Here is a 27,919-nt window from a genome sequence, read left to right on the forward strand (position 1 = left end):
GTACTGCCCCTCCGACAGTGCAGCGCTCCCTCAGTACTGCCCCTCCGACAGTACGGTGATCGCTCAGTACTGCCCCTCCGACAGTGCAGCACTCCCTCCGTACTGCCCCTCTGACAGTGCAGTGCTCCCTCAGTACTGCCCCTCCGACAGTGCAGCACTCCCTCAGTACTGCCCCTCCGACAGTGCAGCGCTCCCTCAGTACTGCCCCTCCGACAGTACGGTGATCGCTCAGTACTGCCCCTCCGACAGTGCAGCACTCCCTCAGTACTGCCCCTCTGACAGTGCAGTGCTCCCTCAGTACTGCCCCTCCGACAGTGCAGCGCTCCCTCAGTACTGCCCCTCCGACAGTACGGTGATCCCTCAGTAATGCCCCTCCGACAGTGCAGCGCTCCCTCAGTACTGCCCCTCCAACAGCACGGTGATCCCTCAGTACTGCCCCTCCGACAGTGCAGCGCTCCCTCAGTACTGCCCCTCCGACAGTACGGTGATCCCTCAGTACTGCCCCTCCGACACTGCAGCACTCCCTCAGTACTGCCCCTCCGACAGTGCAGCGCTCCCTCAGTACTGCCCCTCCGACAGCGCAGCGCTCCCTCAGTACTGCCCCTCCGACAGTGCAGTGCTCCCTCAGTACTGCCCCTCCGACAGTACGGTGATCCCTGAGTACTGCCCCTCCGACAGTGCAGCGCTCCCTCAGTACTGCCCCTCCAACAGTACGGTGATCCCTCAGTACTGCCCTCCGACAGTGCAGCACTCCCTCAGTACTGCCCCTCCGACAGTGCAGCGCTCCCTCAGTACTGCCCCTCCAACAGTACGGTGATCCCTCAGTACTGCCCTCCGACAGTGCAGCACTCCCTCAGTACTGCCCCTCCGACAGTGCAGCGCTCCCTCAGTACTGCCCCTCCAACAGTACGGTGATCCCTCAGTACTGCCCTCCGACAGTGCAGCACTCCCTCAGTACTGCCCCTCCGACAGTGCAGCGCTCCCTCAGTACTGCCCCTCCAACAGTACGGTGATCCCTCAGTACTGCCCTCCGACAGTGCAGTGCTCCCTCAGTACTGCACTGAGATCGTCAGCCTGGATTATAGAATCATAGAATCTTACAGCACAGCAAGAGGCCATTCGGCCCATCGAATCTGTGCCCGGTCTTTCAAAGACCTCCCTCGTTCTTTCCCCATATCTCAGCAATTTTTTCTTGTTCGAGTATTTATCCAATTCCCTTTTGAAAGCTACTATTGAATCTGTCGCCACCACCCGATCAGGCAGTGCATTCCAAATCCTAACCACTCGTTGCGTTAAAAGTTTTTTCTCATGTCGCCTCTGGTTCTTTTGCCAATCACCTTAAGTCGGTGTCCTCTGGTTACCGACCCTTCTGCCAGTGGAAACAATTTCTCTTTATTTACTCTATCTAAACCCCTTCATGATTTTAAACACCTCTATCAAATCTTCACTCAGTCTTTTCTGTTCTAAGGAGACCCAGGCTATATAACCAGGGTAGGACTCCCCCTTTTAACATCTTAAGCACCTTGATTAGATCACATAGAAACATAGAGATAGGAACAGGAGTAGGCCATTCGGCCCTTCGAGCCTGCTCCGCCATTCAATGAGATCATGGCTGATCTTCGTCTGAGATCTTAGCTGATCTTACCAGTTCAGTACCCCGTCCCCGCCTTTTCTCCGTAACCCTTAATCCCCTTAGCCTTCAGAAATATATCCAATTCTCTCTTGAAAATATTTATTGAATTAGCCTTCACAGCCCTCTGTGGCAGGGAATTCCACAGGCTCACCACTCTTTGAGTGAAGAAATTCTTCCTCATCTCTGTTTTAAATGATTTGCCCGCTATTTTTAGACTGTGGCCCCTGGTTCTGTGCTCCCCTGCCATTGGAAACATTCTCTCTGAATTCAGCCTGTCCAGGCCTGCCATAATTTTATATGTTTCGATGAGATCCCCTCTCAATCTTCTAAACTCCAGTGAGTACAAGCCCAAACTATTCAATCTCTCCTCGTAGGTCATTCCCGCCATTCCAGGTATCAGCCTGGTGAATCGCCGCTGCACTCTTTCCATGGCAAGAACATCCTTCCGCAGATGGGGCGACCAAAACTGTACACAATACTCCAGATGCGGTCTCACCAGCACCTTGTACAGCTGTAGTAAGGTATCCCTATTCCTATACTCGAACCCCCTTGATATGAAGGCCAACATACCATTTGCCTTCTTAATCGCCTGTTGCACCTGCATGCTCTCCTTCAGTGACTGGTGCACAAGAACACCCAGGTCCCTCTGCACTTCCCCATCTCCCAATCTATTGCCATTTAGATAATAATCTACCCTCCTGTTTTTACCCCCAAAGTGGATAACCTCGCATTTATCCACATTATAGTGCATCTGCCACGTATCCGCCCATTCCCCCAACCTGTCCAAATCGCACTGTAGCCTCCTGACATCCTCATCAGAGCCCACCCCTCCTCCTAGTTTAGTGTCGTCAGCGAATTTGGAAATATTGCATCCAATTCCCTGATCCAGATCATTTATATATATTGTGAACAGCTGGGGTCCCAGGACAGATCCTTGCGGCACCCCGCTGGTCACTGCCTGCCACTCCGAAAACGAGCCGTTTATTCCAACTCTCTGTTTTCTATCCGCCAGCCAGTTCTCTATCCACGTTAATACTTTGCCCCCAATCCCATGAGCCTTAATTTTGCATGATAATCTTTTGTGTGGAACCTTATCGAAGGCTTTCTGGAAGTCAAGGTACACCACATCCACTGGCTCTCCCCCATCTATTTTACCAGTTACTTCCTCAAAAAATTCCAGCAGATTAGTCAAACACGATTTACCCTTTGTAAATCCATGTTGACTCTGTCCGATCCTTTCCCCATTTGTCAAGTGCTCCGCTATTTTATCCTTAATAATGGACTCTAGCATTTTGCCCACAACCGATGTAAGGCTTACTGGTCTATAATTCCCTGCTTTCTCTCTACCCCCCTTTTTAAATATTGGGGTAACATTAGCTACCCTCCAATCCACGGGTACTGTTCCCGAGTCAATGGAGTTCCGGAAGATGATCCTTAGAGCATCTGCTATCTCCAGGGCCACCTCCTTAAGTACCCTAGGATGTAGTTTATCAGGCCCCGGGGATTTGTCGGCCTTCAGTCCCCTCAACTTACCCAACACCATATCCCTAGAGATACTAATTTCTGTCAGCTCCTCCCTCTCATTAGTCCCTATGTTTGCCGATATTCCTGGGAGGTTATTTGTGTCCTCCTTTGTGAATACAGAACCAAAGTATGAGTTTAATTGGTCTGCCATTTCCTTATTCTCCATTATATATTCTCCCGAATCGGACTGCAAGGGACCGACTTGGGATTTTACCAGTCTTTTCCTCCTGATATACCGATAAAAGCTTTTGCAGTCTGTCTTTATGTTTGCTGCAAGTTTACTTTCGTATTCTATTTTCCCCTTCCTGATTAATCCCTTTGTCCTCTTTTGCTGTATCCTGTACTGCCCCCAATCTTCCGGTCTGCTGCTTTTTTTTGCCAGTTGATATGCCCTTTTTTTTGATTTTATGCTGTCCCTAATTTCCCTCGTTATCCACGGTTGAGCCACCTTTTTAGGTTTATTTTTATGCCAAACCGGTATAAACATGTTCTGGAATTCTTCCATTCTATCTTTGAATGCTTGCCATTGTCTATCCACTGTCAATCCCCCCAGAAACACCACCCAATCAATCTTACCCAATTCCCGTCTCATACCCTCGTAATTCCCTTTATTTAAGTTCTGGACCTTAGTCTCTGATTCAATTTCCTCACTCTCCATCTCGACTGAGAGCTCGATCATATTATGATCGCTCTGACCCAAGGGGCCTCGTACAAGAAGATTGTTGATAAGTCCCTTCTCATTGCACAATACCCAGTCTAAAATGGCCTGATCTCGAGTCGGCTCCTCGACATATTGGTCCAGATAACCGTCCCGAAAACATTCCAGGAATTCCTCCTCCTCAGAATTTTTACTAATTTGGGTAGTCCAATCAATATGTAAATTAAAGTCACCCATGATGACAGCTGTGCTCTTATCGCACGCTTCTCTAATTTCCCTTTTTATGCCTTCCCTCACCTCCATATTACTATTTGGAGGCCTATATATCACACCCACTAACGTTTTCCTCCCCTTGCTATTTCTCATTTCTACCCATACAGATTCCGTTTCATCCGAGTTAATATCCTTCCTTTCCATTGCATTAATCCCCTCCTTTACCAGCAATGCTACCCCACCTCCCCTACCTTTTTGCCGATCCTTCCTAAATATTGTATATCCCTGGATGTTAAGTTCCCAGCCTTGCCCACCCTGCAGCCACGTTTCTGTAATCCCAATCAAATCATACTTGTTTACCTCTATTTCCACAACTAATTCATCCACCTTGTTCCTAATGCTTCTAGCATTAAGATACAAAGCCTTCAGGCTTGCTTTTTTCACACTCTCATTATGAATTAGTTTGGCCCTTTGTGTTTCTCTCCTTTGCTTATTGCTTCTCACCTTTCTACCATCTATTTCTGACTTCATATGACTTCCCTCTTTTCCACTACCTAGGTTCCCATCCCCCTGCCAAATTAGTTTAAATCCTCCCGAACCGCCCTAGAAAATATTACCCCGAGGACATCGGCTCCCTCACAGTTCAGGTGTAGACCGTCCCCTTGGTACAGGTCACTCCTCCCCAAGAACTGGTTCCAATGCCTCAAGAATTTAAATCCCTCTCCCTTGCACCACTGCTCAAGCCACGTATTTAGCTTATCTATCTTACTCTCTCTAAACTTATTAGCTCGTGGCACTGGTAGCAATCCAGAGATTACTACCTTTGAGGTCCTACTTTTCAATTTAGCTCCTAACTCCCTAAATTCAGCTTGTAGGACCTCCTCCCTCTTTTTACCTACATCGTTGGTACCTACATGTACCACGACAACTGGCTGTTCCCCCTCCCCCTTCAGAATGCTCTGCACCCGCTCCGAGACATCCTTGACCCTTGCACCAGGGAGGCAACATACCATCTTGGAGTCTCGGTCTCGGCCACAGAAACTCCTATCTATCCCCCTTACAATTGAATCCCCTATCACTATAGCCCTATCCCTCTTTTTCCCGCCCTTCTGTGCAGCAGAGCCAGTCATGGTGCCCTGAACCTGGCTGCTGGTGCCTTCCCCTGATAAGTCATCTCCCCCAACAGTACCCAAAACGGTAAACCTGTTTTGGAGGGAGATGACCGCAGGTGACTCCTGCACTACCTTCCTGCCTTTACCCTGCCTTTTGGTCACCCATTTACTGTCTGAGCTAGCCTTTACCTGCGGTGTGACCAACTCACTGAATGTGCTATCCACAACATCCTCAGCATCGCGTATGCTCCAGAGTGAGTCCATTCGCAGCTCCAGCGCCGCCATGCGGTCTGCTAGGAGCTGCAGCTGGACACACTTCCTGCACACATAGTTGTCACCCGTCACTTTTCTACGCTATGCAGTCAAAGTAGACCTGATGGCCCACTGACATGCTCAGGCAGACACCCCTCAGCGACAGAAAAGAATTGCAATCATAGAACCTTATATCACGGAAGGAGGCCATTCAGCCCATCGCGCCTGTGCCGGCTCCTTGAAAGAGCTCTCCACCTAATCCCATTTCTCTGCTCTTGGCCCCGTAGCCTTTATTTATCACCGGATTTACTTTGTTCAGCCCCAGAATGCAAGGCAGCAAAGAGTCTTCAAGTCGGGAATGGTGAACAGGGTCTGTTACAAACTTGGCAAGAAGGCAGCTCGACAGAAGCTTGAGTGATGAAGTGCCCTCTCACAAGGCAAATTTCAGCTCTTTCCTTCTCTCCGTCTCTCGGGTTAGTAGCGAGCTGCCTCCATTCTGACAGCTGCTCTTTAAACGTTACTGGAGTCTGTTTGGAACAGGATGCCTGCTGATTGATTTGTGATCCTGTAAATTACTCACGAGCTTTGATAAGACAACTCCGCTCGCCAGTTTAATGTTTTATTGTAGGCTGCCATTAATCACTGGCTGAAAGATTAACAGCGGACATTCTTGGGCCTGTGCTGTTTCCCTCCCCCTCCCAGCTTTGCAGAGATTTTCCATCGCCCTGACAACAGCTGTAGTTCATTAAAGCTTTAATCATCAATGACTAGCGACTCTCTGATACCATCAGCTGCCTGGCCCTACAAATCACCCCTCCACCAAGCCCTCTCTTTTACAATTCAAATCCTCCTGCTCAAATCCCTCCATGGCCCTCGCCCCCCTCCCTATCTCTGTAACCCCCTCCAGCCCCACAACCCCCCGAGATCTCTGCGCTCCTCCAATTCTGGCCTCTTGCACATTCACGATTTTAATCGCTCCACCATTGGCGGCCGTGCCTTCAGCTGCCTGGGCCCTGAGCTCTGGAATTCCCTCCCTAAACCTCTCCGCCTCTCTCTCCTCCTTTAAGATGCTCCTTAAAACCTCCCTCTGCCCAAGCTTTGGGCCACCTGTCCTAATATCTCCTCATGTGGCTCGGTGTCGAATTTTGTTTGATAATCGCTCCTGTGAAGCACCTTGGGACGTTTTACTATGTTAAAGACGCTGTATAAATGTAAGTTGTTGTTGTCTTCTCAAGACCGATAATTTGGAATGTATCAATATTAAAGGGTGGGGGCGGGGTGGGGTGTATCTCACTGCTGTCAGTCCGCACACTTTGGATTCTTCCGTTTGCTTGATACGCAACACACAACAGCCCGTTGGCAGTGTCCCTGTCTGTTACCCCCTAAAGTTATAGGCACTATCCGCACGCTTGTTCGGGTGCCATTCCCCTTGTAGCACAGAAGGAGGCCATTCAGCCCGTCGTTCCTGAGCCTGCTCTTTGGTCGAGCCATGCAAATCTTTCCCCTTCCAGTATTTATCCAATTCCCTTTTGAAAGTTACTATTGAATCTGCTTCCACCGCCCTTTCAGGCAGCGCATTCCAGATCACAACAACTCGCTGCGTAAACATAGAAACATAGAAGATAGGAGCAGGAGTAGGCCATTCGGCCCCTCGAGCCTGCTCCGCCATTCAATGAGATCATGGCTGATCATCCAAATTCAGTAAAAAAGTGTTTCCTCATGTCGCCTCTGGCTCTTTTGCCAATTATCTTCAATCTGTGTCCTCTGGTTACCGACCCTCCTGCCACTGGAAACAGTTTCTCTTTATTTGCTCTAAACCCCTCATGATTTTAAACATCTCTATTAAATCTCCTCTTAACCTTCTCTGCTCTAAGGAGTACAATCCCAGCTTCTCCAGTCTCTCCACATCACTGAAGTCCCTCATCCCTGGTCCAGTCCGCACCCTCTCCTTGACATCCTTCCTAAAGTGTGGTGCCCAGAATTGGACACCAGACACCAGTTAGAACCGAACCAGTGTGTTGTAACCTCCTTGCTTTTGTACCCTATGCTTCTGTTTATAAAGCCCAGGATGCTTCTTTAACAGCTTTATCACCATGTCCTGCCACCGTCAAAGATTTCTGTTACTGTTGCAGTTTGTGATATCATAGGAAGTTGAAAACAAGCAAAACCAATCAGACCAGGGCGACGGAAAGACTCGCAGCCCCGGGCTCCAAGCCCTCGCCCAGTTGAACCCCTTGACCATGAGCAAGGGCCCATTGCGCACAAGCTGGATTTATTTCTTTTGCTGGCACACGCTGAAGGGAAAGGTTTGCACCGCCTGACTCCAGCTCTTTCACAGGCCGCAGCCTTAATTTAATTAAGCAAAGGGAAAGTGATGGGCCCAAAGCCAGTTCTGTAGATCAGCGCCTGTCAAAGTCCCTCCCGTACACGCACAAAACAAAAAAAAAATGAATAATGTTAAATACAGAAATGCTCCTCAGTCCTTCAAAGGGCAGAAGGGCGGTCGTAAATCTGGGGGTAAGGCGGAGTTCGACTCCAAATAAAAACCCTGCTCGCTCGGCCTCATTGATGGATTTGCGAGCAGGCAGCTGTCCGAGGCTCGGAGTGGGGCAGAACCTGCTGCAAATTAGCTGCTCTGTGCACGTCGCGCGCACGCACTTTGATAACATTTCTTTACCTCATTTAAGCTGGGCCTGTGTCTCAATCACTGCTGTTTTGTTATGGGGCAGGATTAACTCTTTGGCTCTGCTTAGTCAACTGGTAAAATATATGCTTGTCATAATAGAGAGTTAGTGCCAAAAATAACCGTTTCATTGGCTGGGAAAACAAACGGCAGCACACATTGACTCTTGAAGGTCAAACTGACCTGATTCTGAACAACACTCGGGCCTGAGGGCGGAGGTCGCTGATCACCTGAACGGGGTCATCTGCGAGAGGGCTGAGATGGGGAGAGGGGAGAAAGAAAAAATGAAAGACTTGCATTTCTACAACACCTTTTACGACCACTGGACGTCCCAAAGCGCCGTACAGCCAATGAAGCACTTTGTTTTGAAGTGTGGTCACTGTAGTAATGTACAAAACATAGTCGCCAATTTGCGCACAGCAAGATCCCACAAACAGCAATGTGATAATGACCAAATAAAACTGTGTTTTTGTTATGTTGATTGAGGGATAAATATTGACCAGGACACCGGGGAGAACTCCCCAGCTCTTCTTTGAAATAGGGCTATGGGATCTTTTACATCCACCTGAGATTGCAGACGGGGTCTCGGATTAACATCTCATCCGAGAGACGGCCCCTCAGACAGTGCAGCACTCCCTCAGTACTGCCCCTCCGACAGTGCGGTGCTCCCTCAGTACTGCCCCTCCGACAGTGCAGCGCTCCCTCAGTACTGCCCCTCCGACAGTGCAGCGCTCCCTCAGTACTGCCCCTCCGACAGTGCAGCGCTCCCTCAGTACTGCCCCTCCGACAGTGCAGCGCTCCCTCAGTACTGCCCCTCCGACAGTGCGGCGCTCCCTCAGTACTGCCCCTCTGACAATGCAGCGCTCTCTCAGTACTGCCCCTCCGACAGTGCAGCGCTCCCTCAGTACTGCCCCTCCGACAGTGCGGCGCTCCCTCAGTACTGCCCCTCTGACAATGCAGCGCTCTCTCAGTACTGCCCCTCCGACAGTGCAGCGCTCCCTCAGTACTGCCCCTCCGACAGTGCTGCGCTCCCTCAGTACTGCCCCTCTGACAGTGTGGTGCTCCCTCAGTACTGCCCCTCCGACAGTGCGGCGCTCCCTCAGTACTGCCCCTCTGACAATGCAGCGCTCTCTCAGTACTGCCCCTCCGACAGTGCAGCGCTCCCTCAGTACTGCCCCTCCGACAGTGCAGCGCTCCCTCAGTACTGCCCCTCCGACAGTGCAGCACTCCCTCAGTACTGCCCCTCCGACAGTGCAGCGCTCCCTCAGTACTGCCCCTCCGACAGTGCTGCGCTCCCTCAGTACTGCCCCTCTGACAGTGTGGTGCTCCCCCAGTACTGCACCTCCGACAGTGCGGCGCTCCCTCAGTACTGCCCCTCTGACAATGCAGCGCTCTCTCAGTACTGCCCCTCCGACAGTGCAGCGCTCCCTCAGTACTGCCCCTCCGACAGTGCGGCGCTCTCTCAGTACTGTCCCTCCGACAGTGCAGCGCTCCCTCAGTACTGCCCCTCCGACAGTGCGGCGCTCCCTCAGTACTGACCCTCCGACAGTGCTGCGCTCCCTCAGTACTGCCCCTCTGACAGTGCGGCGCTCCCTCAGTACTGCCCCTCTGACAGTGCTGCGCTCCCTCAGTACTGCCCCTCCGACAGTGCAGCGCTCCCTCAGTACTGCCCCTCTGACAGTGTGGTGCTCCCTCAGTACTGCCCCTCCGACAGTGCAGCGCTCCCTCAGTACTGCCCCTCTGACAGTGCAGCACTCCCTCAGTACTGCCCCTCCCACAGTGCAGCGCTCCCTCAGTACTGCCCCTCTGACAGTGTGGTGCTCCCTCAGTACTGCCCCTCTGACAGTGTGGTGCTCCCTCAGTACTGCCCCTCCGACAGTGCGGCGCTCCCTCAGTACTGACCCTCCGACAGTGCAGCACTCCCTCAGTACTGCCCCTCTGACAGTGCAGCGCTCCCTCAGTACTGCCCCTCTGACAGTGTGGTGCTCCCTCAGTACTGCCCCTCCGACAGTGCAGCACTCCCTCAGTACTGCCCCTCTGACAGTGCGGCGCTCCCTCAGTACTGCCCCTCTGACAGTGTGGTGCTCCCTCAGTACTGCCCCTCTGACAGTGCGGCACTCCCTCAGTACTGCCCCTCCGACAGTGCGGCGCTCCCTCAGTACTGACCCTCCGACAGTGCAGCACTCCCTCAGTACTGCTCCTCCGACAGTGTGGTGCTCCCTCAGTACTGTCCCTCCGACAGTGCAGCGCTCCCTCAGTACTGCCCCTCCGACAGTGCAGCGCTCCCTCAGTACTGCCCCTCCGACAGTGCTGCGCTCCCTCAGTACTGCCCCTCCGACAGTGTGGTGCTCCCTCAGTACTGCCCCTCCGACAGTGCTGTGCTCCCTCAGTACTGCCCCTCCGACAGTGCTGCGCTCCCTCAGTACTGCCCCTCCGACAGTGTGGTGCTCCCTCAGTACTGCCCCTCCGACAGTGCTGCGCTCCCTCAGTACTGCCCCTCCGACAGTGTGGTGCTCCCTCAGTACTGCCCCTCCGACAGTGCGGTGCTCCCTCAGTACTGCCCCTCCGACAGTGCGGTGCTCCCTCAGTACTGCCCCTCTGACAGTGCGGTGCTCCCTCAGTACTGCCCCTCTGACAGTGCGGCGCTCCCTCAGTACTGCCCCTCTGACAGTGCGGCGCTCCCTCAGTACTGCCCCTCCGACAGTGCGGTGCTCCCTCAGTACTGCCCCTCTGACAGTGCGGCGCTCCCTCAGTACTGCCCCTCTGACAGTGCGGCGCTCCCTCAGTACTGCCCCACCGACAGTGCGGCGCTCCCTCAGTACTGCCCCTCTGACAGTGCGGCGCTCCCTCAGTACTGCCCCACCGACAGTGCGGCGCTCCCTAAGTACTGCCCCTCCGACAGTGCTGCACTCCCTCAGTACTGCCCCTCCGACAGTGCTGCGCTCCCTCAGTACTGCCCCACCGACAGTGCGGCACTCCCTCAGTACTGCCCCTCCGACAGTGCTGCGCTCCCTCAGTACTGCCCCACCGACAGTGCGGCGCTCCCTCAGTACTGCCCCTCCGACAGTGCGGCGCTCCCTCAGTACTGCCCCTCTGACAGTGCGGTGCTCCCTCAGTACTGCACTGGAGTGTCAGCCTATGTTTTTGTGCTCAAGGCTCTGGAGTATTCTGACTCAGAGGCGAGTGTGCTACCCACTGAGCCACAGCGGAGAGGGGGAGGGGAAGGGAAGAACTGGCATCAGTCCCACTGAAGGTATTATTCACTGAGGGTTGTAAGAGATTACAGAGATAGCCCTCCCACGATCTCTGCACTCCTCCAATTCTGGCCTCTTGCGTATCCCCAATTTTCATCGTCCCACCATTGGCGGCCGTGCCTTCAGCTGCCTGGGCCCTAAGCTCTGGAATTCCCTCCCTAAACCTCTCCGCCTCTCTTTCCTCCTTTAAGACGCTCCTTAAAACCTGCCTCTTTGACCAAGCTTTTGGTCACCTGTCCTAATATCTCCCTATGTGGCTTGGTGTCAAATTTTGTCTGATAATCGCTCCTGTGAAGCGCCTTGGGGCGTATTACTATGTTAAAGACACTATATAGATATAAGTTGTTGTTCGATTGATATAGGGCTATGGGGCGAGAGAGTGGGGCAGTGGGTTTAGTTTGGGATTGCTCTAACAAAGAGCCAGCACTGATATGTTGAGCCAAATGGCCTCCTTCTGTGCTATAATCTTGTATAATCCTCCCTCCGTGCTGCACTGACGAGTCAGCCTCGACAACCTGGTGCAGCAGGCGGTTAAGAAGGCAAATGGTATGTTGGATTTCGTAGCGAGGGGGTTTGAGTACAGGAGCAAGGATGTCTTGCTGCAGTTGTACAGGGCCTTGGTGAGACCACATCTTGAGTATTGTGTGCAGTTTTGGTCGCCTTATCTGAGGAAGGATGTTCTTGCCATGGAAGGAGTGCAGCGAAGATTCACCAGACTGATACCTGGGATGGCAGGAATGACGTATGAGGAGAGATTGGGTCGATTGAGCTTATACTCGCTGGAGTTTAGAAGAATGAGAGGTGATTTCATTGAAACTTATAAAATTCTAACAGGACTAGACAGACTAGATGCAGGAAGGATGTTCCCGATGGCCGGGGAGTCCAGAACCAGGGGTCACAGTTTAAGGATAAGGGTTAAGCCATTTAGGATAGAGATGAGGAGGAATTTCTTCACCCAGAGAGTGGTGAACCTGTGGAATTCTCTACCACAGAAGGCAGTAGAGGCCAATTCATTAAATATATTCAAGAAGGAGTTAGATATATTTCTTAAGGCTAAAGGGATAAAGGGATATGGGGAGAAGGCAGGGACAGGGTACTGAATTTGGATGATCAGCCATGATCTCATTGAATGGCGGAGCAGGCTCGAGGGGCCGAATGGCCTACTCCTGCTCCTATCTTCTATGTTTCTATGTCTGAAGTCACAAGTTCTGATTCAGTGTGCCCCGTTGAGGCAAAACTCCAAACTACGCGGAGACACTTCGACATCCCAGCGACACGTTTGTGAGGCTCAATGTTATCAGTGCGTTTCTCTCCACACCGCCATCAGTGGCTCCCTCAAAGCGCGGTTCTCACCGTGGGGCGCAGGCCTCCGCTGCTGAACCCCAACACGAGCGCCCACCTCCGTTCACACTTGGCGAGGGCACGTCCCGTCACACTCTGAATCAAGGGGCAAAGGTCACTTCATGCTTCTGATTTTCCTTTTTTATCCTGCAGAATGGAAGCGATGCCAGCTAAAGAGATAGTGAAATTGGACTCCACCGGCATGTTTCACTGGTGCCCGCCAAAGGGCATCAATCAGGTGACGCTGGTGGGTACTCAGAGTTGGGCTGGCGACTGTTATAATAATAATAATCATAATCAACTTCATTGTCATTGTTAGTGCACAAGTGCAGTACAACGAAATGTAGGCTTGCGGCTCCCGAGAGTGTACATTTAGATTAAGACATTTAAACATTCAACATTCATTTGGCTTGTAATACATTAACATAAACATAATAAAGTGCATTGGCAGATGTGCAGGCTTTAGAGTTTATTTGTGGAGTTCAGTAGGATGACAGCCCTGGGAAAGAAGCTGTTCCTAAATCTGGTCGTTCGGGTGCGAATGCATCTGTAGCGTCTCCCAGATGGCAGGAGGGCGAACAGACTGTGGCTGGGGTGGGTAGGGTCTTTGATGATGGTCCGTGACCTCTGTAAACAGCGTTTCTGGTATATGTTCTCTATGGTCGGAAGAGCTGAGGTATCGCGGTGCATATTTCCACCGGAGATTCTCCCACACGTCCAGCTGAAATGCTGGGCGGTATTTGAGGCTCCTCCACCATAGTTATGATCGAGAAGACCCCCAGGGAAGACCCCCACTGGACCGCTTGCCCTTAATGGAAAGCTGCAACTGTCTGGGCAAGATTTCAACGTAGTTTCCAGTTGTGCAGGCTCCCAGCAATAATCTGTTCCTGAGGGGCCGATAATTAGTCGGACATTGGCATAGGATGGTGCTGTGGGTAATGGAAAATGTCAGTATGCATTGGGACGGCCCATTAGAGGCTGGCGTGGGATGTGTTATCGGGACAGTGTAGAGGGAGCTTTACTCTGTATCTAACCCGTGCTGTCCCTGCCCTGGGAGTGTTTGATGGGACAGTGTAGAGGGAGCTTTACTCTGTATCTACCCCGTGCTGTACCTGCCCTGGGAGTGTTTGATGGGACAGTGTAGAGGGAGCTTTACTCTGTATCTAACCCGTGCTGTACCTGCCCTGGGAGTGTTTGATGGGACAGTGTAGAGGGAGCTTTACTCTGTATCTAACCCGTGCTGTATCTGCCCTGGGAGTGTTTGATGGGACAGTGTAGAGGGAGCTTTACTCTGTATCTACCCCGTGCTGTACCTGCCCTGGGAGTGTTTGATGGGACAGTGTAGAGGGAGCTTTACTCTGTATCTAACCCGTGCTGTACCTGCCCTGGGAGTGTTTGATGGGACAGTGTAGAGGGAGCTTTACTCTGTATCTAACCCGCGCTGTACCTGCCCTGGGAGTGTTTGATGGGGCAGTGTAGAGGGAGCTTTACTCTGTATCTAACCTGTGCTGTACCTGCCCTGGGAGTGTTTGATGGGACAGTGTAGAGGGAGCTTTACTCTGTATCTAACCCGTGCTGTACCTGCCCTGGGAGTGTTTGATGGGACAGTGTAGAGGGAGCTTTACTCTGTATCTAACCCGTGCTGTACCTGCCCTGGGAGTGTTTGATGGGACAGTGTAGAGGGAGCTTTACTCTGTATCTAACCCGTGCTGTACCTGCCCTGGCAGTGTTTGATGGGACAGTGTAGAGGGAGCTTTACTCTGTATCTAACCCGTGCTGTACCTGCCCTGGGAGTGTTTGATGGGACAGTGTAGAGGGAGCTTTACTTTGTATCTAACCCGTGCTGTACCTGCCCTGGGAGTGTTTGATGGGGACAGTGTAGAGGGAGCTTTACTCTGTATCTAACCCGTGCTGTACCTGCCCTGGGAGTTATTGACGGGACAGTGTAGAGAGAGCTTTACTCTGTATCTAACCCGTGCTGTCCCTGCCCTGGGAGTGTTTGATGGGACAGTGTAGAGGGAGCTTTACTCTGTATCTAACCCGTGCTGTACCTGCCCTGGGAGTTATTGACGGGACAGTGTAGAGAGAGCTTTACTCTGTATCTAACCCGTGCTGTACCTGCCCTGGGAGTGTTTGATGGGACAGTGTAGAGGGAGCTTTACTCTGTATCTAACCCGTGCTGTACCTGCCCTGGGAGTGTTTGATGGGACAGTGTAGAGGGAGCTTTACTTTGTATCTAACCCGTGCTGTACCTGCCCTGGGAGTGTTTGATGGGACAGTGTAGAGGGAGCTTTACTCTGTATCTAACCCGTGCTGTACCTGCCCTGGGAGTGTTTGATGGGACAGTGTAGAGGGAGCTTTACTCTGTATCTAACCCCGTGCTGTACCTGCCCTGGGAGTGTTTGATGGGACAGTGTAGAGGGAGCTTTACTCTGTATCTAACCCGTGCTGTACCTGCCCTGGGAGTGTTTGATGGGAGAGTGTAGAGGGAGCTTCACTCTGTATCTAACCCGTTTTGTATCTGCCCTGGGAGTGCTATCGGGACAGTGTAGAGAGAGCTTTACTCTGTATCTAATCCATACTGTACCTGCCCTGGGAGTGTTTGATGGGGCAGTGTAGAGGGAGCTTTACTCTATATCTAACCCGTGCTGTACCTGCCCTGGGAGTGTTTGATGGGACAGTGTAGAGGGAGCTTTACTCTGTATCTAACCCGTGCTTTATATGCCCTGGGAATGTTTGATGGGACAGTTTAGTGCGATCTTTACTCTGTATCTAACCCTGTGCTGTACCTGCCCTGGGAGTGTTTGATGGGACAGTGTAGAGGGAGCTTTACTCTGTATCTATATTATGAGGACAGGTTGCATAGATGAGGCTTGTATTCCGTCGAGTATAGAAGATTAAGGGGTGATCTGATTGAGGTGTTTAAAATGATAAAGGCATTTGATAGATTAGATAGAGAAGAGCTATTTCCTCTGGTGGGGGGAGTCCAGTTCAAGGGGGCATAACCCTAAAATTAGAGCCAGGCCGTTCAGGGGTGATGTCAGGAAGCACTTCTTCACACAAAGGGTAGTGGAAATCTGGGACTCTCTCCCCCAAAAGTGGGATGTGGATGCTGGGGTCAATTGGTACTTTCAAGACTGAATTCGAGGGGCTGAATGACCTCCTCCTGTTTCCTAATGGTCCCCTCATCGTAGTAACATAGCGTTCAAGTAGCCTGCTGTCGCTGTTTCCTGTCCTCCAGAATCGTGCGATGGCATCTCGACTGCACCTCTCTAAACACGTGATCGTCTGCATCTTTGGCGAGGAGCAGTGCCCTGAGATTGGCCTGCGCAACTTTGTGATGCCCCTGCGGGCGAGCAGCTTCACATATGACGAGCTGAAGTCCATTGTGTTCGTGGTGTCGCTGAAGTACATCGCCCAGGAGTGGGAGACAATCAGTAACTTCCCCAAGGTCTTCATTCTGCCGGTCAGTACCAGAGCACGCTACGCAGTTCATCTTCGGCAGGCTGATAAACATGGAGAGTTGCTCACAAGCCCAGGGAGGGCTGACGGTGCGCCAAGTGCAGCCCTCGGTCGGCCGCAACCTTGTCTCCGGGTCAGAAGGTCATGAGTTCAAGCTCCACTCTTGCACTTGAGCACATCATCTAGGCTGACACTCCAGTAAAGAAAGATGTTGCATTCTACAGCGCTTTGTATAACCTCAGATCATCCCAAAGCACTTTACAGCCAATGAAGTGCTTTTGAAGTGCACTCACTGTTGTCAGGTAGGAAATTGCGCACAGCAAGCTCCCACAACCGCAATGTGATAAATCACCAGATAATCTGTTTGAGTCATCCAATCGTGGCTGTGGGACTTTTACATAATAATAATAATAATAATAATCAACTTTATTGTCATTGTTAGTGCACAAGTGCAGTACAACGAAATGTAGGCTTGCGGCTCCCGAGAGTGTACATTTAGATTAAGACATTTAAACATTCAACATACATTTGGCTTGTAATACATTAACATAAACATAAACATAATAAAGTGCATTGGCAGATGTGCAGGCTTTAGAGTTTATTTGTGGAGTTCAGTAGGATGACAGCCCTGGGAAAGAAGCTGTTCCTAAATCTGGTCGTTCGGGTGCGAATGCATCTGTAGCGTCTCCCAGATGGCAGGAGGGTGAACAGACTGTGGCTGGGGTGGGTAGGGCCTTTGATGATGGTCCGTGACCTCCGTAAACAGCGTTTCTGGTATATGTGCTCTATGGTCGGTAGCCGGGTGCCGGTAATGCGTTGGGCAGTTTTGACTACCCGCTGCAGGGCTTTCCGGTCATAGTAGCTACAGCTGCCATACCATGCTGTGATACAGTTCGTCAGCGGTAAAAGTTAGAGAGGATCAGGGGTGACAGGTTACATCCCTTCAGCCTCCTTAGGAAATATAGGCGCTGCTGAGAGGGCAGATGGGGCCTCGGTATAACGTCTCATCCGAAAGATAGCACCTCCTACAGTGCAGTGCTCCCTCTGTACTGCCCCTCCGACAGTGAAGTGCTCCCTCAGTACTGCCCCTCCGACAGTGCAGCACTCCCTCAGTACTGTCCCTCCGACAGTGCAGCACTCCCTTAGTATGGCCTCTCTGACAGTACTGCCCCTCCGACAGTGCGGCGCTCCCACAGTACTGCGCTCCCACAGTACTGCTCCTCCAACAGTGCGGCGCTCCCTCAGTACTGCCTCTCTGACAGTACTGCCCCTCCGACAGTGAAGTGCTCCCTCCATGCTGCCCCACCGACGGTGCAGCGCTCCCTCAGCCCTGACACTCTGACAGTGCAGCACTCCCTCAGTACTGCCTCTCTGACAGTACTGCCCCTCTGACAGTGCGGCGCTCCCTCAGTACTGCTCCTTCGACAGTGCTCCCTCAGTACTGCCCCTCCGACAGTGCATTGCTCCCTCTGTACTGCCCCTCTGACAGTGCGGTGCTTCCTCAGTACTGCCCCTCCGACAGTGCGGCGCTCCCTCAGTACTGCCCCTCCGACAGTGCAGTGCTCCCTCTGTACTGCCCCTCTGACAGTGCGGTGCTCCCTCAGTACTGCCCCTCTGACAGTACAGTGCTCTCTCAGTACTGCCCCTCCGACAGTGCGGCGCTCCCTCAGTACTGCCCCTCCGACAGTGCAGCACTCCCTCAGTACTGCCCCTCTGACAGTGCGGTGCTCCCTCAGTACTGCCCCTCCGACAGTGCGGTGCTCCCTCAGTACTGCCTCTCCGACAGTGCGGCGCTCCCTCAGTACTGCCCCTCTGACAGTGTGGCGCTCCCTCAGTACTGCCCCTCTGACAGTGCGGCGCTCCCTCAGTACTGCCCCTCCAACAGTGCAGCACTCCCTCAGTACTGCCCCTCCGACAGTGCGGCACTCCCTCAGTACTGCCCCTCCGACAGTGCAGCGCTCCCTCAGTACTGCCCCTCTGACAGTGCGGTGCTCCCTCAGTACTGCCCCTCCGACAGTGCGGCGCTCCCTCAGTACTGCCCCACCGACAGTGCGGTGCTCCCTCAGTACTGCCCCTCTGACAGTGCGGTGCTCCCTCAGTACTGCCCCTCCGACAGTGCGGTGCTCCCTCAGTACTGCCTCTCCGACAGTGCGGCGCTCCCTCAGTACTGCCCCTCCGACAGTGTGGCGCTCCCTCAGTACTGCCCCTCTGACAGTGTGGCGCTCCCTCAGTACTGCCCCTCCGACAGTGCGGCGCTCCCTCAGTACTGCCCCTCCAACAGTGCGGCGCTCCCTCAGTACTCTCCATCCGACAGTGCGGCACTCCCTCAGTACTACACTGGGAGAGTCAGCCTGGATTTTGAATCCACGACCTTCTGACTAAGATGTTAGTCACAGCTCAGAGTTCTCCCCGGTGTCTTGCGGCTCAATATTTATCCCTCAACCAACATCACTAAAACAGATTATCTGGTCCTTATCACATTGCTGTTTGTGGGAGCTTGCTGTGCACAAATTGGTGGCCGTGTTTCCGACAGTACAGCAGTGACTACACTTCAAAACAAAATTCTTGATTGCCTGTGAAGCGCTTTGGGACGTCCTGAGGTTGTGAAAGGTGCGGTAGAAATACAGGTCTTGCTTTTCATTGGTTGTAAAGTATCGTGAGGTCGTGAATATAAATGCGAGTTATTTTCCTCTTTCATTTTTCTCTTTTTCTGTTGTTCTTTCTTTCACTGATTCTTTCTCTGATTCTTTTCTCTTTCTTTCTCTCCCTCTCTTTCTTTCTGATTCTTTCTTTCTGTCTTTCTACTGCGCCATTGGCTGCTAATCTACAGCCCTGTCAGTGTATTGGAGAAGCGGCTGAGAGCTGTGTAGCGATAAGGGACGATGTATAATTACCTCTCGGTGTTTGGTGCAGGGCTCGCCGTTATGCCGCGCCGACTTAAAAGCAGTCAGCATCGGGAGCTGCGACATGACCGTCATCATCTCATCGAATCGCAGCGACTTGGAGGAGAAGACCCTGCAGGACAAGGAATGTATCCTGGCCACCCTCAACCTCAAGGCAATGCTCTTCGAGGATTCTAAGGAAGACAGTGAGCTCTTCTCGCTGTCTTCACTCGGTACGGATGCTCACTGCCCAACAGGCTGGAGATTTTTATAAGAACACAGGAACAGGAGGAGGCCATTCAGCCCCTCGAGCCTCTTCCGCCATTCAATTAGTTCATGGCTGACCTGCATCTGTTATGTGGCTGAGAACTAGTCAAGGACTTTATCAATAAATGGTGACTCGTCCCAACTAGCGGAAATTCCCTTTGGGATCTGGGCAATGCTGGCAAGCCCTCACCTGTTGGCTTCTCCTAGTTGCCCTGATAGAAGAGTGGCCACTTCAGAGGACATTAAGAGTCAACCGTCGACTGCAGCCCAGAGTCACCTATTGGTGCAGGGTGGGGTGGGGGTTGTGCAGCTTCCCTTCCCTGAAGGACATTGGTGAACCAGTTGGGTTTTTTACCACAATCCAGCAGCTTCACGGTCATTTAATTTTAGGTGTCAGTCCACTAATGACCAGGTTTACTGATGGGGTTCGTAACTGAGTGACAACAGGACTATAACCTATACTGTCAACCCCTTCTCCATTCGAGTTTCTCAATGGATAAACGTCTGCCCCAAATTTGGCCCCCATTCCCACCCCATCAATCCCCTCCCTTCCCACACACGTGCCCAAATTACACCAATTCTGCCCCAAAACCTCAGGGACTTCAGTCACGTGGAGGGTCTGGAGAAGCTGGCGTTGTTCTACTTAGAGCAGAGAAGGTTAAAGGGAGATCTGATAGAGGTGCTCAAAATTTTGAGAGAATAAATAAGGAGAAATTGAGGGAGGGGGAGGGTGGAGGTGATGGCTAACAAAAGAAATTAAAGCTAGTATTAAGTGAAAGGAGGGAGCTTATAAAGTTGCCAGAAAAAGCGGTCAGCCTGAGGATTGGGATCTTTTTAAAAAATCAGCAAAGGGGGACCAAGAAATTGATAAAGGGAAAATGGAATATGAGCACAAACTAGCGAAAAATATAAAAACAGATTGTAAAAGCTTCTATAGGTATGTGAAATGGAAACGACTGGCGAAGGTAAATGTAGGTCCTTTACAGTCAGACAGGAGAATTTATAATGGGGAACGAGGAAATGGCAGAGAAATTAAATAAATACTTTGTTTCTGTCTTCACAGAGGAAGACACAAAAAACCTCCCACAAATACGAGAAAACCAAGGGTGTGGCGAGAATGAGGAACTTAAAGAAATTATTATTAGTAAAAAAACAGTACTAGCAAAATTAATGGGACTAAAAGTCAATAAATCCCAAGGACCGGATGACCTACATCCTAGGGTTTTGAAAGAGGTGGCCATTGGAATAGTGGACGCATTGGTTGTCATCTTTCAAAATTCTATAGATTCTGGAATGGTTCCTGCAGATTGGAGGATAGCAAATGTAACCCCGCTATTTAAGAAAGGAGGGAGAGAGAAAACGGGGAAGTACAGACCTGTTAGCTTCGCATCAGTAGTTGGGAAAATGCTGGAATCTATTATAAAGGATGCAATAACTGGGCACTTAGAAACTAATAGTAAGATTGGGCAGAGTCAACATGGATTTATGAAAGGGAAATCCTGTTTGACAAACCTATTGGAGTTCTTTGAGGATGTAACTAGTGAAGTAGACAAAGGGGAACTGGTAGATGTGGTGTATCTGGATTTTCAGAAGGCCTTCGATAAGGTCCCACACAAGAGGTTGGTATACAAAATTAGGGCACATGGAATTGGGGGTAATATACTAGCATGGATTGAGAATTGGTTAACAGACAGAAAACAAAGAGTAGGGATAAACGGGTCTTTTTCAGGATGGCAGGCTGTGACTAGTGGGGTACTGCAAGGATCGGTGCATGGGCCCCAGCTATTCACAATCTATATCAATGATTTGGATGAGGGGACTAAATGTAACATTTCCAAATTTGCTGATGATACAAAGCTAGGTGGCAGTGTCAGTTGCGAAGAGGATGTGAAGAGGCTTCAAGGGGATCTCGACAGTCTCAGTGAGTGGGTGAGAACATGGCAGATGGAATATAATGTGGATAAATGTGAAGTTATCCACTTTGGTAGAAAAAACAGAAAGGCAGAGTATTTCCTAAATGGTGAAAGATTGGGGAATGCAGATGCTCAAAGGGACCTGGGTGTCCTTGTACATGAGTCACTGAAAGTGAATGTGCAGGTGCAGCAAGCCATTAGGAAGGCAAATGGTATGCTGGCCTTCATTACAAGAGGATTTGAGTACAGGAGTAAAGAAGTCTTACTCCAATTATATAGGGCCTTGGTGGGACCACACCTGGAGTACTGTGTACAATTTTGGTCTCCTTACCTAAGGAAGGATATACTTGCCATAGAGCGAGTGCAACGAAGGTTCACGAGATTGATTCCTGGGATGGTGGGACTGTCGTATGAGAAGAGATTGAGTAAACTAGGCCTGTATTCTCTTGAATTCAGAAGAATGAGAGGGGATCTAATTGAAGCATACAAAATTATTGCAGCGCTTGATAGGATGGATGCTGGGAGAATGTTTCCCTTGAACCAGGGGCCACAGCCTCAAGATAAAGGGTAGGCCATTCAGGACTGAGATGAGAAGAAATTTCTTCACTCAGAGGGTGGTGAATCTTTGGAATTCTCTACCCCAGAGGGTTGTGGAGGCTCAGTCATTGGGTATATTCAAAACAGAAGTCGATAGATTTCTGACTAGTAAGGACATCAAGGGATATGGCGATAGGGCCGGTGAATGGAGTTGAGGCAGAAGATCAGCCATGATCTCATTGAATGGCAGAGCAGGCTCGAGGGGCCGAATGGCCAACTCCTGCTCCTATTTCTTATGTTCTTAGGTTGGGATGGGGCAGAGTGGGGGAGGGTGGGAGAGGGGGTGGTGGAGGGTGGGAGAGGGAGAGAGGGGGAGAATGGGGGAGTGGGTGGGTGGGGGAGGGGGTTGAGGAGGGTGGACAGGGTGGGGGGGAGAGGGGAGGGTGGGGGGGGAGAGTGGGAGGGGTGGGGAGGGGGTGGGGGAGAGTGGGAGGGTGGGAGAGTGGGGGTGGGGAGGGGGTTGGGGGGAGGGGGGTGGGGAGGGGGGTGGGGGAGAGTGGGAGGGTGGGAGAGGGTGGGGGAGAGTGGGGGGTGGGGGAGAGTGGGAGGGTGGGAGAGGGTGGGGGAGAGTGGGAGGGGTGGGGGAGAGTGGGAGGGTGGGAGAGTGGGGGTGGGGGTGGGGGTTGGGGTGGGGTGGGGAGGGGGTTGGGGGGAGGGGGGGGAGAGCCTGTCACTACAAGGAGCAAACGAAGCCTATTATCAATTACATACAAATCCCACAGACGTCAGGTCAAATCTATTTAGACAGGCCTTTAGACGCAGGTGATCAGGGGGTGCAGGCTCTAATTGGAATGCGTGCTGGCTTTCTTTTCCTTAAATCAGACGCTACGGTCTTAATTAGGGCCTTGTCTTATCTCTGCTTCGCTTGTACAAAGCTGAGCGGTAGAGCGGGATAACAGGCACCAGAACATGAATTAACGTGCACTACAACTTGACACTTGCTGGAAGTGAGCCAGCTCGAAAATAAGGCAGTGATAACTCGATTAATTAGGCAGCAATGCTTAGTGGTCAGTGCCCGCTCACTCGCTGGGCTGTGGACTACGACTGTGCGATTTTGCGAGGGCTTCGATCCCCCTTCCGAACTATGTCACTTCGCTCATTGTAGAACAAACACTAAAACCAGATGTGGAGAGGCGTCAGCCATGGCTCAGTGGGTAGCACTCTCGCCTTTGAGCCTAGAGGGTCGTGAGTTCAAGTCCCAGAGACTTAAGCACAAAGATCTAGGCCGACACTTCCAGTGCAGTACTGAGGGAGTGCTGCACTGTCGGAGGGGCAGTACTGAGGGAGCGCTGCACTGTCGGAGGGGCAGTACTGAGGGAGTGCTGCACTGTTGGAGGGGCATTACTGAGGGAGCGCTACACTGTTGGAGGGGCATTACTGAGGGAGTGCTGCACTGTTGGAGGGGCAGCACTGAGGGAGTGCTGCACTGTCGGAGGGGCAGTACTGAGGGAGCACTCACTGTCGGAGGGGCAGTACTGAGGGAGTGCTGCACTGTCAGAGGGACATTACTGAGGGAGCACTCACTGTCGGAGGGGCAGTACTGAGGGAGCGCTGCACTATCAGAGGGGCAGTACTGAGGGAGTGCTGCACTGTCGGAGGGGCAGTACTGAGGGAGTGCTGCATTGTCGGAGGGGCAGTACTGAGGGAGCACTCACTGTCAGAGGGGCAGTACTGAGGGAGTGCTCACTGTTGGAGGGGCAGTACTGAGGGAGTGCTGCACTGTCAGAGGGGCAGTACTGAGGGAGTGCCACACTGTCGGTAGGGGCAGTATTGAGGGAGCGCCACACTGTTGGAGGTGCTGTCTTTCAGAATGAAGAGGCCCTGTCTGCTCTCTCAGATGGATGTAAAAGATCCCATGGCACTATTTTGAAGAAGAGCAGGGAATCACCAGTTGTTGCTTGGTGAGTGTAGAGATCAGGTGATGATACCTGGCTATGCTTCACACTCAAGGATACTGAGGAACTGTTTAATTGCCACCTATCACAAAATGGTTGACTTGCATCTGACTCTTTGTTTTATAGGAGCTAACTTTACAGATTCTGATTTTCCCTCCATAGAGAACAAGCACTACTACAGAATTCCCATCATCACTGCACTCGGTAAGAGAATGTGTTTATTTAGAGTCCTATACCTGTTTAAACCTCCTTAGTGTCCTCACCACCAGTCAGACTGGGCTCACTTTCCAATAATCTGCAGCTTCAGAGACCAGGCTTCGAAAACCCAAGTCTACCGAACCGCTAGTGAAACAATGGTGTGGGATGTGTGGACTTAGCCGTGGTTCAGTGGCTAGCATGCTCACCTCTGTACTCAGAAGTTTGTGGGTTCAAGTCCCGCTCCAGAGACTTGAGCACAAAATCTAGGCTGACCCTCCAGTGCAGTACTGAGGGAGTGCTGCACTGTCGGAGGTGCCATCTTATGTATGAGGTGTTACACACGAGGCCCCGTCTGCTCTCTCAGGTGGATGCAAAAGATCCCACGACACTATTTTGAAGAAGAGCGGAGGAGTTCTCCCCGGTGTTCTGGCCAATATTTATCCCTCAACCAACATCACTAAAACTGATTATCTGGTCATTTATCTCATTGCTGTTTGTGGGAGCTTGCTGTGCGCAAATTGGCTGCTGTGTTTCTGACATTCCAAGAGCCACTACACTTCCTTTATCTCTCCTCTCCTATTACTTCAAAGAATTGTGTCGGGTCTACAGACACTTCCATTTGGCCCTCTCTCAGCTCCCTTTTTAATTCCAGTTCACGATTCGAATGTCCATTTTTTGGACCAGGAGGACCGAGATGACCCAGATACGGACCTTTACCTCACACAGCCGTACGCCAGTGGATGCGTATTTGCGTCCAATATTTTGAATTCTTTGATGTGTACGGTGAGTTAAACCACAGTAAACAGACACTGGAATCTTAGTGCAGGTCAATGTAGATAAAGGGTAGGCCATTCAGGACTGAGATGAGAAGAAATTTCTTCACACAGAGGGTGGTGAATCTTTGGAATTCTCTACCCCAGAGGGCTGTGGAGGCTCAGTCATTGGGTATATTCAAAACAGAAGTTGATAGATTTCTGACTAGTAAGGGCATCAAGGGATATGGCGATAGGGCCGGTGAATGGAGTTGAGGCAGAAGATCAGCCATGATCTCATTGAATGGCGGAGCAGGCTCAAGGGGCCAATTGGCCGACTCCTGCTCCTATTTCTTATGTTCTTATGTAATAGTTGCCGATGTGACGAGGTTGAGGTGAAATCAGGTTGGTTAATGTCAAGAACCTCAGAGATGTGTCCTGGATTTGAAGGCCCTGATACCTCTCATTGCATTAGTGAGAAAGCAAATAGAAAATCTTAATGGTGTTTGTCACTTTACATCAATGGGATGAAGGTCCAAATGGGCCTGGAGGGATTAGGGCAGCAAATCTCAAGGCATGGATGGTATTTATCCTGAGGTACTAAGAGAGGCAACGGATGAGATTTGTGAGATGCTGAATTCCTGCAAAGTCCTAGGAGATTGGAAATACTTTTCAAAGAGGTGGCAATGCAGATCCAGGCAATTAGGCTTTGTTGAAACCAGGTAAAATAATGGAATTGGTTATCAAGAGTCAACTTGGTCATCTACAACACACAACAACTTGCATCTACATAGCGCCTTTAACCTAGTAAAACATGCCAAGGTGCTTCACAGGAGCGATTATCAAACAAAATCTGACACCGAGCCACATAAGGAGATATTAGGACAGGTTTTAAGGAGCGTCTTAAAGGAGGAGAGAGACGGAGAGGTTTAGGGAGGAAATTCCAGAGCTTGGGGCCCAGGCAGCTGAAGACACGGCCGCCAATGGTGGAGTGATGACAATCGGGAGTGTGCAAGAAGCCAGAATTGGAGGAGCGCAGAGATCTCGGGGGGTTGTGGAGCTGGAGGAGGTTACAGAGATAGGGAGGGGCGAGGACCATGGAGGGATTTGAAAACAAGGATGAGAATTTTAGAATCGAGGTGTTGCTGGACCGGGAGCCAATGTAGGTCAGCGAGTGGTGGGTGTGATGGGTGAACGGGAGTTGGTGCGAGTTAGGACATGGGTAAGTGTGCCTTAATCTAATTTCACAGGCGATCGTGTCACGCTCAATCTAAAGAATGTTCTTGCTCTCCCTTTCCAGACCTACTTCAATGACAACATACTGCTGCTAATCCGCACCATGGTTACGGGGGGCGCGACCCCGGAGCTTGACGAACAGTTGGCCGACGAGGACGCCCTGAGGGGCAGCATCCTCGCCCAGGACAAGGCGGAGCAGAGGAACCGGTGCAAGCTGGCGCGAATCACCCTGTGCGACAAGCGCTTTGTAGAGTTTGCGGTAGGCAGTCTCCCCACGTTGGCGCTCTGTGGTGAGGGGCTGGGGTGGCACTTGCTGGCTTTGGAAATTTCTAAAAAATTTCCCAATCCTCAGGCCTTCCGCTAATCTTCGCAACATTGTATGCCTTTTCTTTCAATTTGATACCATCCTTAACTTCTTTAGTTAGCCACGGATGGTTTATCCTTCTCTTAGAGTCTTTCCTTCTCACTGGAATATATCTTTGCTGAGAGTTATGAAATATCTCCTTAAATGTCTGCCACTGCTTATCTACCGTCTTACCCTTTAATCTATTTTCCCAGTCCACTTTAGCCAACTCTGTCTTCATACCTTTGTAATTGCCTTTATTTAAGTTCAGGACACTAGTTTGACACCCAAGTTACTCACCCTCAAACTGAATTTGAAATTCTAACATGCTATGATCACTCTTCCCTAGAGGATCCTTTACTATGAGATCATTAATTAATCCTGTCTCATTACACAATACCAGATCTAAAATAGCCTGTTCCCTGGTTTGTTCCACAATGTATTGTTCTAAGAAAACATCCCGAATACACTCTATGAGCTCGTTCTTAAGGCTACCTGTGCCAATTTGATTTGTCCAATCTATATGAAGATTTAAAATCGCCCATGATTATTGCAGTACCCTTCTTACAAGCCTCCATTATTTCTTGATTTATACTCTGTCCTACAGTGTAGCTACTGTTAGGGGGCCTATAGGCTACTCCCACCAGCGACTTCTTTCCCTTATTATTTCTTATCTCCACCCAAACTGATTCTACATCTTGATCTTCTGAGCCAATCTCATTTCTCACCACTGCAGTGATCTCATCCTTTATTAACAGAGTTACCCCACCTCCTTTTCCTTTCTGCTTATCCTTCCAAAATGGCAAATACCCCTGAATATTCAGTTCCCAGCCTTGGTCACCTTGCAACCACGTCTCTGTAATGGCTATCAGATCATACCCATTTACTTCTATTTGTGCTATCAACTCATCTATCTTGTTATGAATGCTGCATGCATTCAGATAAAGAGCTTTTAATTTTGTCTTTATACCATGATGACACGAGTTATGTTACTGGACTAGCAACCCAGAGGCCTGGACTAATAATCCCCGGAACGTGAGTTCAAATCCCACCAGGGCAGTTTGAACATTTTGAATTCAGTTAAAAAAAATCTGGAAATAAAAACCCGCTCTCAGTAAAAGTGACCATGAAGCTGTCGGATTGTCGTAAAAACCCAACTGGTTCACTAATGTCCTTTAGGGAAGGAAATCTGCCGTCCTTACCTAGTCTGGGCCTATATGTGACTCCAGACCCACACCAACCTGGTTTACTCTCGGCTGCCTTCTGAAGTGGCCACTCAGTTGTATCAAACCACTAGAAAGAATGGACGGCATCGATTCAAGAAGAAGGCCACCACCACCTTCTCGGGGCAACATAGCAACGGGGCAATAAACATAGTGAAAGAGGAAGTATTAAGGGGTTTAGCATCTTTGAAAGTGGATAAATCCCCAGGCCTGGATGATATGTATTCCAAACTGTTAAGAGAGGAAATAGCAGAGGCTCTGACCATCATTTTCCAATCCTCTCTGGCTACAGGTGTGGTGCCAGAGAACTGGAGGACTGCTAACGTGGTACCGTTGTTTAAAAAGGGAGAAAGGGATAGACCGAGTAATTACAGGCCAGTCAGCCTAACTTTGGTGGTGGGAAAATTATTGGAAAAAATTCTGAGGGACAGGATAAATCCTCATTTAGAAAGACACGGATTATTCAGGGACAGTCAGCATG

General features: G+C 50.8%; 1 protein-coding gene across 1 annotated transcript in view; it reads left to right on the forward strand.

Annotated features, from left to right (window-relative positions):
• The window catches only part of LOC147097851 (calcium-activated potassium channel subunit alpha-1-like), a 154,474-nt gene that overhangs the window by 115,601 nt on the left and 10,954 nt on the right, over positions 1–27,919 (forward strand). The window contains exons 21-26 of the mRNA XM_085970789.1: positions 12,824–12,917; positions 15,912–16,136; positions 19,046–19,247; positions 23,813–23,890; positions 24,537–24,667; positions 25,937–26,131. Of these exons, the coding sequence (XP_085826915.1) occupies positions 12,824–12,917; positions 15,912–16,136; positions 19,046–19,247; positions 23,813–23,890; positions 24,537–24,667; positions 25,937–26,131 (925 nt within the window). The remainder of the gene's footprint in view (positions 1–12,823; positions 12,918–15,911; positions 16,137–19,045; positions 19,248–23,812; positions 23,891–24,536; positions 24,668–25,936; positions 26,132–27,919) is intronic.

The sequence above is a fragment of the Somniosus microcephalus genome, chromosome 30 (assembly GCF_052327205.1).
Source record: "Somniosus microcephalus isolate GS21.2 chromosome 30, FLI_Smic_1.0, whole genome shotgun sequence".
Taxonomy (NCBI): domain Eukaryota; kingdom Metazoa; phylum Chordata; class Chondrichthyes; order Squaliformes; family Somniosidae; genus Somniosus; species Somniosus microcephalus.